We start from the raw sequence: 11,436 nt of genomic DNA on the forward strand, positions 1-11,436 counted from the left end.
TCTTTCTTATTTGGAACTGATCTGCTTGCTTTCTTGCTTTTTTTTTTTTTTTTTTTTTAATCAATCTCTGATGGGATTGGGGGAACTACTAAATTGGTCCCAGAGTGAGATTCCCCTGTCTCTGCTTCCTTCTGTGTTCAGCAAGTACTGTGGCTCTGGGTTTGGAGAGTTTGGATCAGTCTCATATCTCCTTTTCTGTTGCTTTGTAGGTGCAAATTAAATCATAGTACAGTTACATTTGTAGAGCATTGCAGTGTTTTCACATTTGTTAAGGAAAATTACAAAGAGCTCTCGAGAGCTAGAAAATAATTGTCAGAATCCGAAGGCCTTTTAGACTTCTCTCTGTCTTAGCTAAGTCATGCATGCAGTCGTGTGTATGAGTGCATGGAATTAGTCTAAACTTGAAGAAAATACTGCAAGGACAGCACAGTTTTAAAAATAACATCGAATTGAAACTTGAAATTCAGCTTTCTTCAGAGCAGGCATGGCAAACAGAAGCTTCCTCACTGCACTTTGGTGTTGCAAGACCAAGCTGTTTGGAGTCAGTGGGGAAATCTGAGCTCTTGTGGGGGGTGTGTCAGAATCTGTACATGCTTTTGAGAGAGACAGTGGAGATTTGCTAGTACAGATCTCCAAAAGTGAACTTCACTTTAAATGCTGAAAAATAAGGCTCCATCCCAGGCAGGGAACTCATTCTATTGCACTCACTGCTTTGATTGTTGCTTTAAAGGGAACCTGTTTCTGATTTTTTTTTTTTTAATTATGACTCAAATTTTTTGCAACATGGTATTTAGAGAGTGACCTGATCCCTCTGCCTAGACTGCATGGTCCTTGTCAGATGTGTTCTGAGAGGGCATCTGTGGAATTTTGAATGTTGTGTAAAACCTATCAAGGCATTAGAATTGACTTCCAGACCATAGGTTTACTCTGTATTTTTGACAAATGAAAACAACAGTGAAATATTATACACTAGTAAACAAAATAAGTTTGTCTTGCACGGAAGATAACCCAAGAATTCTCTTTCCCCTCTTGCCAGGGAATTCTGATGCTCTCCTCACTCTTTAATCAGAGAGAGAGGTCAAAGTCACATCCAGCAGATGCTGTTTCCCTCTCTGTATCCAGCAGTTATAACCAGCCTGCAGTTTAACCATTTGCCAGCACTTGCACTAATAACTTTTGTGCTCTCAAGAGGATTCCTCAAAAAGAGGAGAAGGTTTTAATGTCTTCTGTTCTCTCACATCTCCCAAAAAAGTTCTTTGCTGTGACAAGCCTGCAGCAATTCCCAATAAAAGTTTGGAACAGCAAACTACTTGTCAGGAGGAAGAGAAACTGCAAGAGAGAATTCAAGGCTGAGGTGCTACCCTCAGAGGTTAAATAGATGTCAAGTGTGTGTGCAAATTCAAGGCTTCAAAATAAATGGGGTTTTTTTGTTTCTTTCTTAATCACTAAGTTTAAAATAACTGTGGGTGGGGACTTAATGGCTGCTGTGGTTCCTTTTATTGCAGAAAAATTAACCTCTCAGTGATTCGTCAGTACGTGGATTATCTGGTAAATGAGCAGAATGTCAAGAACATTTTTGGTAAGTGACAGCAACTGTGTTACAGCCCTTTTACCTGGATGGGAATCTTGCCTGATGGGAGCTGCAGTGGGAGGGAATGTGGATGTGGGGTCACCCTGGCCATTTATATTCACCAGTGGAGACACTGCAGGCATCTGGTTTTGCCCACACCCCATTTCTGTGGGGGATAAAATAAGGTGCCTTCATAAGGTGATGTTCTCAGAGATGAATAGATAATGTTGTGTTGACAGAGAAGGCTGATCTGAATGATTCTTTCCCAACTCAAAAATATTAGTTCTTGTCTTCAGTGAAACCAACGTGTGTAAGTGAGGCCTCAGCCAGAGTGTTGTGTTTTGTTGCATTGCAACAGTGAATGGCACAACAGGAGAAGGCCTATCCCTTAGCATCCAGGAGAGGAAGCTGTTGGCAGAAGAATGGATGTGCCAGGGAAAAGACAAGTAAGTAACTGAGAGGGAATGGGGGTTCCAGATTTTATGTTATAATAATGCCTGATTGCAAAACAAAATGTGCTGATGCTTTTTTTTTTTTTAGTATTGTGTTGCTGGGGTTTGTTCCCCAGCTCCTTTATCACAAAAGTATGTTTTTGCCACTGCCACTTAGCAGTGTGTGTTCCTGCAGGTGTGTTCCTGCTGCTCAGAGAACTTGTGAGAGTCCTTCTCTTTGGTACACTGAGACGTGGGGATGAGAAAGGGCTTGGAAAAGAAGGGCTGTCCTCTTTGCTTCATCTTGAGAAGAAATGCAAATAAAGTGCATTTCTGAACCTTTTAATATATTACATTATTTGATGTGACTGAAGCTGAGGTGTGAAGTGCTTAACTGCTTCCCTAAAAGTACAAAATTGATAAGAGAAGAAAGAATTCAATCTGAATCTGCAGCTGTGTATCCAATTTCAGCTTCATTCTTCCTTTTTTGTACTAGTCACAGCCTTGTATCCCTCACTGCCGCCTTTCTCTTGAATGCTGGGTCAGAGGATGTGCAGAGCAGGAGGGGTTTTGGGGGAGAAGGATAATGATGAGAAATAAACTAGTGTGAAGGATCATGGCCTTCAGATCCATAGCCTTTATATTCATGTCTCCTATGGATATAAAGGAGAAAAACAGCAGTGGGGTTGATGGACTGTAGCATGGAGGATTCCCTTTGCAGCAGCAGACAAGCTGTCAAACGTGGTGCTGTGAGGTTGAACTCTTCTGGTAGATTTGCAGACAAATAGGTTTAGAAAGTTAAGATAATTTTATTTCCTTTACACTTCCCAGCCTCTCCTTAAATCCTTTATGTCTTAATTTCAGTTTGCTAATAAAATGTTAAGATTCATCCCTTCTGACAGCCTTGCAAGTACGACAACAAGAAGTTGGATGTAAAGGATGTAAACATGTGATTCATGTTTACAAATGTGGTTTCTTTCTTCCACCACCACTTGTCACTGTCAGCATTTTCTCCATGTTTCTGGTCATCAGGACAACCCAGGCTCAAAGCTTTTTGTAGGTTCTCCTTCTGTGGCTGTCTGGGCTGAAGCAAGTAATTTTGGCAGCCTGGTAGTTCACCATCACTGAAACTTCACAAAAATCTTCTGAGTCTGTTTTTGGTTTTTTTGTGCAGATTGGACCATGTAATCATTCATGTGGGAGCACTGAATCTGCCAGAGTGCCAAGAGCTGGTGTGTATATGATATTTTTCACTCTGTGTGTGATAAATAGCAGCAGATGTACCCTCAGATACTTTCCACTCTGTCTTTCATAGGCAAGACACGCAGCAGCCATGGGTGCTGATGGCATTGCTGTCATAGCCCCCTTCTTCTTCAAACCTACAAACAAAGGTGAGTAGATGTGATTGCTGAGGCCTTTTTATTGCCCTCCCAACATTAGTCATAGATAAAAGATGAGTGTCATGTACTTTCTTTGGAAAATATTCTGTTGATAATGTTTGCACATCTGTAATGGAAAAGCAAAACCTGCAAGAAGCATTTTTTAAAGATGAGAGCAGAATTGTCCTGGTAAGAAATGGGAAGGATGTCTTTTGGGATGTATTTTGTTAGCCTTTTGGAAGAAGAAGAATTGCTTTTGGAAAGAATAATCTAGTTAACTAGTCTGTGTTCTAAATAGATAGTTTGGTGTTCATGTTTGATGTGGGCCACACGAGGAAGCAGCTGATTCCATGGTGGTCCTTGCTGGGCACTGATCAAGTTGAGCAACTGCTGATACACAGGTGTGGCCCTTGTTACTGGGGTGATCAGGTTTGGTTCTGTCTGTCTAAGATTACCTCAAAACTTACAAACGGAGTATTTTGTCCTTAAGATCCTGACAGTAACATAAAAGAACCACATGAAATGGAGGTTTGTAAAAGAAATATTAAAAGTTATCTGAATAATTTCTGAATGAAAGTGTTCATATGAAAGCACCATACCCCAGGGAGGTGAACGTGCACTTGATCCCTCGTCCTCTCTTGCACACAAGTGATCCTGCTGAGGCCACCTGGCACACAGGTCTGGCACATGTGAGAGCATGCCTGAGTTACACATGTAAGAGAATGAATAGGAGCTACTGAAACTGGTTTGGTTTAAAGGAAATATGTATTTACCTTTCTTAAGGTCTTCCCTGATTTATGTCACATTTTATGTTTTATGACATGTGAAGGGTTTTGTATGACTCGCTGTGTGTATGCACAAGCTGAGGCCTCTCCACAACCCCCATGCTGTGATTCTGAACTGTGTCTCCCTATGGATGGTCTCCTTCTCTTACGGGATCCCTGCTGGTTTCCTTCTAGATGAGCTGGTTGCTTTCTTACAGAAGGTTGCATCTGAAGCCCCTGAGGTGCCATTTTATTATTATCACATTCCTCCTCTGACAGGTGTGAAGAGTAAGTACAGAGGACAGATCTTTGATTATTTGCTCTGGAAAGCAGGTTATAGGTTTCTGAATGCATGGGTTTATATTGAGTCTTAAATGTTTTGTTGCCAGTTTATTCCTAAACTTTTTCTGATCTGGTAAAAGAGTCTTACTCTTTGTTGTCTTACTTGTTGTTTTAGAACTATATAGTTTACTGGACTTAGGCTGAAAGTGAACAGTTTGTAAAATATGAAGTCTTTCTCTTGGGGACAAGACAGGGAGCTGTCCCAGAATAGGCCTGTGTTCCCTCATATGAGACTGCTATTCTGCACAGTTCGTGTGGAAGAGTTGCTGGATGGGATAAAAGCACAGATCCCCACCTTCCAGGGTGTGAAGTTCAGTGACACAGACCTCTTGGACCTGGCACAGTGCATACACAAGAATGAAACAGGGGAGTTTGAATTCCTTTATGGGGTGGATGAGGTAAGAAGCTTCTCTTAAAAGTAATTTCTTCTAAGGTACTCTTGCTTCAGCCTTGGGGAAGAAGTAACCCCAGACATTCAGTATGAGGCAGTTTTGCTGCTCCCTCCCACCACCCCTTTTTCTCCTTTATTTTATTACATGAAGTAAAGTTTTTTTACTTTTCTTTTTCTCCCTCAACCCCAAACTAGCAACTGTTGGGTGCACTGGCACTAGGGGCAAGTGGAGCAGTTGGAAGGTCAGTATGGCTTGGACTCCTTCCCCTCACACATACACTGTGCTGTTTAATCTTCCACTATCTGCGTAGTATTTCCTTGACTGTATTCAGTCACAACAATGGAGGATTTTGCAGGATAGGGATGTACAGAGGCAAACAGACACACAATCTAGCCCCAGTCCTAGTGGTGGGGCAATCATGTAACCCAGGATCTCAGATTATGTTCCTTTGGGTGATCATTGCTGTGGGTTCTAAGCTGACCCAAGGTTTCAATGTACTTTTTATCCTCATGGCAACTTTTAAAGTATGTAATCACTTCTATCTGCATTGGGTAAGGAACCAAATCCCAGAGGTTAAAATTGTTAGTTCACATGAGCAGTCTGTGAAGAAAAGGACTGTGCTGAATTTAATTTCTAATTTAACCTCTGCCCCTCATATCAGGCTGATGAGATGAATTACAGTGTGATACCTGTGTTCTCATCTAGGCAGTCCATTAAATGAACAAGCAACTGGAAAATTAAGTGGTTGACTTTCCTTATTGCCTGATGATGTATTTTTATTTTTAGCTTTGGAAAGCAGTTCCGTTTGGAAAGAACTGGGAAGAGAAATTGGCTCTCTTAATTCTTCTATGGAGCTTGGCATACTTCAGATGCTTGACATTAGATTGCACCCCACATAAATTCCATTAATTTCTCTCCTAATAATGACAATGTCAACAGCAAAAGCCTGTGGTTACTTCTTTTGTTTCACTAGTTTTAAGTTCCTTCTTTGCATTTACCAGTTCTATTTTTGGTTTGGTTTTTTTGACAGTACATACAACTATTTGGGCCGACAAACCAATCTGATGTTGCAAGCCTTTGCAAAGCCAGACTTTGCCTTGGCACAGCAGTATCAGGTACAGCATCTTCCCAGGCCTCCCTGGGAGCAACCTTCTTTCTCTTTGAGCTTTATTGTGGCTGTTCTCCATGTGTTTCTCTCATCCATACTGAGACAGCTTTATTAAAGAAAAATTCTTTCATCTCCAGCTCCCCTTTTTGTTATTCATGCCTCTTCACTTTTTTCACCATTCCTCACTGCCTTTTAACCAAGACCTTTTAACCACTTACCCTTCAACTCTAATCTCATCCATGCAGGTGAGCAATGATATAAGATATAAATGTAGTAGCTTTAGATGCTTTTACACCTCTAAATTTGAGGGTATTAATAAATTACTGTTGGTCTTTTCTAGTTTCTCACTGGGGAATTTCTCAACTTTGTCATCAAACTGGGTAAGTAAACTAGGTAAACAATGCCTGTTTCCCTCACTGTGTCTAAAAGTGCAGACTTTCTGCTTCTCACCCTCACTGTGTCTAAAAGTGCAAACTTTCTGCTTCTCAAACTCTCATGTTGCTTTACTCTTAGAACTTCCTTCCTGAAAGATTTTGCAGTGAAAAACTGTTGCATCTGCTGTTTCCCAATTTAGTAGCAGTTGGGAGCTCAACAAAGGGAGCTGACCAAGCATCCCTGACAGATTCCACTCTCCCTTCCTTCCTTCTGCTGTGAAATCTCAGAGGTTTAAAGCTGTGACTATGATTTACCCTTATTCTTATCCTGACTCTTTCTGTGGGTTGGTTTTTTTTGTTGTTGTTGTTTTTTTCTTCCATCTCCAGAAGCTCATTTCCAGCTTTATTTCTAAAATATTTTTTCTGAAATGGTGGTGCCCAAGTAGAAGAATAGCCTTGCTGTAATTAAACAGAAATTTTGTTGAAGGCTGTACGAGGCCAAAACATTTTAAAATTGAATGATTACTAGAAACAATATCAAGTTTAAGTATAAAAAGCAATTAAAACCAACAGAGTGGTCTAGGGGGACTGAAACAGACAGGAGATGTTTACATTAAATTATATCAGACATTTAATGAAGAGAACTGTTACTGTGGGTTTGCTGTACATATGCAAGCCCTGATGAATCTTGCCAAGCTTTAGAACCTGGTTGTATTTCTTAGGTTCAAAGTCAGAGGAATTGCATTATTTTTTAGCCTTATAGATGCAGAGGCAAATACTAAATACCCAAAGATATGTAAGAAATCGTGAGCTATGGACAGAGAGCAGGATGTTGGTATTCCCAAGGCTTGGCTATGTTTGAGTCTTGGAACATGCTGGGAACACAAAGCCCTGTGAGGAATGGCTGAGGGAGCTTGGGACCTGGAGAAAAGGAGACCCAGAGGTGACCTTATCACTGTCTACAACTCCCTGAAAGGTGGCTGTGGTCAGGTGGGGTTGGTCTCTTTCTCCAGGCAGCACTGACAGAACCAGAGGACACAGTCTCAAGCTGCATCAAGGGAAATACAGGTTGGATATTAGGAAAATGTTTTTCATTGAAAGTCATAAAGTTCTAGAATGGTCTGCCCAGGGAGGTCATGGAGTCACCATCCCTGGATGTGTTTAAAAAAAGACTGGATGTGGCACTCAGTGCCAGGGTTTAGTTGAGGTGTTGGGGTATGGAGACCCCTTCAATGATCTTGAAGGTCTCTTCCAACCCAGTCGTGATGTGAATTCTGTGAGTCTGCATCAGGGGATGCTTATATTTGAATAAATATAGTAAGTAGGTGTCATTTTTACTGCAGTGTCATTCCTGTCTGCAAGCACAGTTACCTCTTTTAAATTACCCTGTTCTCACTTCCAAGAAGTGCTTGAAGCCTGGTTGATACTGGATTACGCAGAAAATCTGTACTGCTGCTCTTTCGGACACCTATATTGAGGCTGCCTTAAGGAAAGTGGTCTGCAAATGTCCTGATTTTGCTTTTGTCTGCCCAGGTTTTGGTGTTGCACAGACTAAAGCTCTAATGACTTCTGTTTCTGGCATTCCCATGGGACCTCCACGGCTTCCACTTGTTGATGCTTCCAGTGAGTTCGTCATCAAGGCCAAAGCCAAGCTGGACAGCATTGTGTGGCCTAATGGTGACTGATCATGGAGTCATGGAATCATTACAGTTGAGAAAGACCTCCAGGATCATCAGGTCCAACCAATAACTTGACATTCCTGAGTCCACCACTAAGCCACATCCTCAAGTGCTGTTTGTACACTTCCATGTTGATCTGGAGGTTTCTTTTCTCTGGTATATGGGATTCTCTGCCATATGACGCATCCCCCACATGATGGGCAGGATTTCTTTCAGGGAACTGGTGATGTGCCCAAGCTCCTTCCTCTTAGGGCTGGCTTTACTGGGGCACATGTGGCCTGACATTTTACACTGCTCCCCTGGAGCTCTGCACCTTCCAGGATTGACTGGGATTGTTTAATAAAAAAATAGCAAACTTTTCACAGTTGGAGGAGAGAGCTGATGACTTTTGCATAGAAATGAGGAAAATCTGTCTCTACCCCCTCTCAGGTGGATGGTGTTTTGTCCTCTCCATGAGGACACTACATTGTGGGTTTAAACAACAGTATGACACTGTCAGGTTGCTCAGGCTGGTATCTGTTCATCAGATTGTCTGTGCATGTAAAATCCTGCTTCTGTCTGATCTCTGTGTTTATAAACCTTAAGGCAAACTAAAAAAAGGAATCCCTTTTGTGACAGCAGGCTTTGGATCACTAATAAGCAGGTATTTCTCCCCTTTATTTTTCCTTAGGACAGAAATAAAGCCACAATTGAGCTGTGTACCTCCATGTGGCAGTGCAGAATGCTGTCATTCAAGTTAGGAAGGCATAGAATCATAGAAACCTAGAATGGTTTGGGATGGAAGGGACCTTAAAATCATCCCATTCCATCTCTTGCCATGGGCAGGGACACCTTGCACTGTCCCAGGTTGCTCCAAGCCTCATCCAACCTGTTCTTGGACATGCCAGGAGCAGCCACAGCTTCTCTGGGCACCCTGTGCCAGGGCCTCACCACCCTTACAAGGAAGAACTTCTTCCTAATATTCCATCTAACTCTGCCCTCTGGCAGTGGGAAGCCATTTCCCCCTTGTCCTGTCATGTCAGGCCTTGTTCCAAGTCCCTCTCCAGCTCTCCTGGAGCCCTTTTAGGCACTGGAAGGGGCTCTGAGGTCTCACTTGAGCCTTCTTTTCTCCAAGCTGAACACCCCCAGCTCTCCCAGCCTTGTCTCCAGAGCAGAGGGGCTCCAGCCTATGGAGCATCCTCAAGGCTTTCTCTGGACTCGCTCCTGAAAGGGTTAAAAGCATTGTGCCTAGGCATACTTGGGCAAGAATGAGCTATATCATAGCCAGTATAGAAGCTAGCAAATATTAAGCCCCAAGCTAAATACACAGAATGAAATTTGGCAAGAAACAGGGGTCAAAACTTGCATAAAGTGAAGGACAAAGCTTGCTAAAACCAGTGAGGAAATCGCTGAAGCAGCTAACAAGAGGCTGCCCATGCCTAGAGGAGACAGGTGAAAAGGGCAGGGCGAGGAAGACGTCCAGCCTTCACCACAGGAGCACCGAGGAGGATGCGGAGCCTTCCTCAGTGCAGGCAGCAGGGTGCACTGCGCCTGCGCCGCGTGTGTGCTAATGACAGTAATTCTAAGAGATAGTTTGCAAAACCACACCTTTTCCAAGGAAAACAATGAATATGCATAGTATAACCATATATTGTAATGTGCCATGTGCCTGGGTACGCGCCGTTAGGAGGAGTGATCCCGGCGCGCTGAGTAAAGCAAATGCCCACGTTTTACACTTTGGCTCGGAAGTGTCTCTTGGCCCAGTTTGGGGCGATTCAGCAGCTCCGTGTCCTGATGTTGGGGCCACACAACTGCAGGCAGCTCTGCAGGTGGGGTCTCACCAGAGCAAGTCACCTGATGTCAAATTGAAAGGTGCACTTTGTTGTGTTCTGTGCTGAACCTGATGCTGATGATCCCTGTGGCTGAAACATGAGGGGTCCCATGCCGTGATTGCTCCTCATGAAAACAATGATTGCAGGGTGGCTGGAATGAGGGAGGAGAGATCCGGGATGTACTGGGGCACTTGAGTGGTTTTGCCACAACCAGTGGCACCACGGATGACAACAACAGAATTGTGATGGATTGGATTGCGTCCAGAATTTCACTTTCAAAATTCTTCTGAGGTAAAGCCTCTCTTTCTTCTTGGATCTGGAAAAAAAAAGTCCAGAGCTGTCGCTGTCAAGGCAGGACGGGAATAAAAAGACTGACTCAGAAGGGTGCTGAAAGTAAAACTCCGGTTTATTCAAAAGACACCACTCTTTTATACAGAGCTTCGTGAGGACCAATGCATTGGTCCTGAAGTGGAAACAATGCACACCATTGGTGCAGAGTGCTTGATGAACAGTGATAGAACTGAACTATAAACAATGTGAACAACAAGAGACATAAAGAATTATTTACATTCTTCTCCAACTCTTTCCCAGGCTTCTGCCTGGATAGAAACTCTCAGTTTCTCTCTTTGACTGAATCTGAGACCCACACAGGGCACTTCCAAAATCTCCAAAAATCAGCCTGTTCTGCTGCACATCTATACTTTGCCTCACTTTTCTACACTTTTCCCTTACCCAACGGAAAAACTGACAAAGAACAGGTCATAGTTTGTACTTTTTCCTCACCCCCACATCCATCCCAGTGGAACATCCAGCACTTCTGAAAACGCATTGTGTTTATTTGTGCTGAAATCCAGCCTTGTACACTCTGTGTTACATTCAAGCCCTTCTGGAAAATCAAGAGCCCAGCACAAGGATGACAGGTCACAGGACACACACTTACCCTCTGCAATTCCTGGTCCTGCTCCAGACGATACATGAAATCACTTCTCAGATCCGTGCTGATCTGCTCCGGAGTGAGCTGGAAGTGCAAGTGGAGACTTTTTGACCCCTCTTCTTCTCTACATCCTAACTTCAGTATCACACCAGTCACACCAACATCGTGATCCCAAATACCCCTAAAGGATGGTTTCCTGCATAACTCCCTGAAATCAGTTATGCCTCTGAGCTGTTTTATTTCACTCATTCCAGTGTATTAAACATTCATCTCCAAAGAAGTCTCTCAGAAAGACCGACAACACTGAAAAAGAATGATTGTTTAAATTGAATCATTTTGACCGCTTGAGTAACACACTCTATTCAGCAGTAAGCTAAGAAGAAGATGGTTCAGGGAAGAGCCCGGCGGAGGGGCGCTGGGGGGCGGGCGCAGGGAGCGCGCCCGGCTCCGCCCGGCCCTCCCCGGCTCCCTTTGGCTCCCCCTGGCTCCCTTTGGCTCCCCCCGGCTCCCTTTGGCTCCCCCCGGCCCTCCCCGGCTCCCTTTGGCTCCGCCCGGCTCCGCCCGGCCCTCCCCGGTTCCCTTTGGCTCCGCCCGGCCCTCCCCGGCTCCCTTTGCCTCCGCCCGGCTCCGCCCGGCTCTCCCCGGCTCCCTT

General features: G+C 43.7%; 1 protein-coding gene and 1 long non-coding RNA gene across 8 annotated transcripts in view; one reads left to right on the forward strand and one right to left on the reverse strand.

Moving 5' to 3' along the window:
* Positions 1–8,746, forward strand: part of NPL (N-acetylneuraminate pyruvate lyase) — a 27,668-nt gene extending 18,922 nt beyond the window's left edge. For 4 of the 7 annotated variants that reach the window (XM_085585995.1, XM_085585996.1, XM_085585997.1 and 1 more), the window contains 10 exons: positions 1,506–1,579; positions 1,929–2,016; positions 3,176–3,233; positions 3,317–3,392; positions 4,340–4,432; positions 4,676–4,884; positions 5,073–5,119; positions 5,909–5,993; positions 6,327–6,366; positions 7,894–8,403. In XM_085585995.1, coding sequence (XP_085442121.1) covers positions 1,506–1,579; positions 1,929–2,016; positions 3,176–3,233; positions 3,317–3,392; positions 4,340–4,432; positions 4,676–4,884; positions 5,073–5,119; positions 5,909–5,993; positions 6,327–6,366; positions 7,894–8,045 — 922 coding nt within the window. In that variant the 3' untranslated portion in view covers positions 8,046–8,403. Of the gene's footprint in view, positions 1–1,505; positions 1,580–1,928; positions 2,017–3,175; positions 3,234–3,316; positions 3,393–4,339; positions 4,433–4,675; positions 4,885–5,072; positions 5,120–5,908; positions 5,994–6,326; positions 6,367–6,499; positions 6,628–7,893 lie in introns of those variants that run through there. The other 3 variants (XM_085585998.1, XM_077785498.2, XM_085585999.1) reach the window with 2 other exon arrangements.
* Positions 38–11,340, reverse strand: LOC146766779 (uncharacterized). The gene is made up of 2 exons (XR_014956954.1): positions 10,791–11,340; positions 38–10,166 (listed from the first exon to the last, which is right to left on the reverse strand). It is a non-coding gene; the product is annotated as an uncharacterized LOC146766779 (long non-coding RNA).
* Positions 11,341–11,436: the final 96 nt, after the last annotated feature.

The sequence above is a fragment of the Lonchura striata genome, chromosome 8, assembly GCF_050655825.1.
Source record: "Lonchura striata isolate lonStrDom1 chromosome 8, ASM5065582v1, whole genome shotgun sequence".
NCBI classification, from domain to species: domain Eukaryota; kingdom Metazoa; phylum Chordata; class Aves; order Passeriformes; family Estrildidae; genus Lonchura; species Lonchura striata.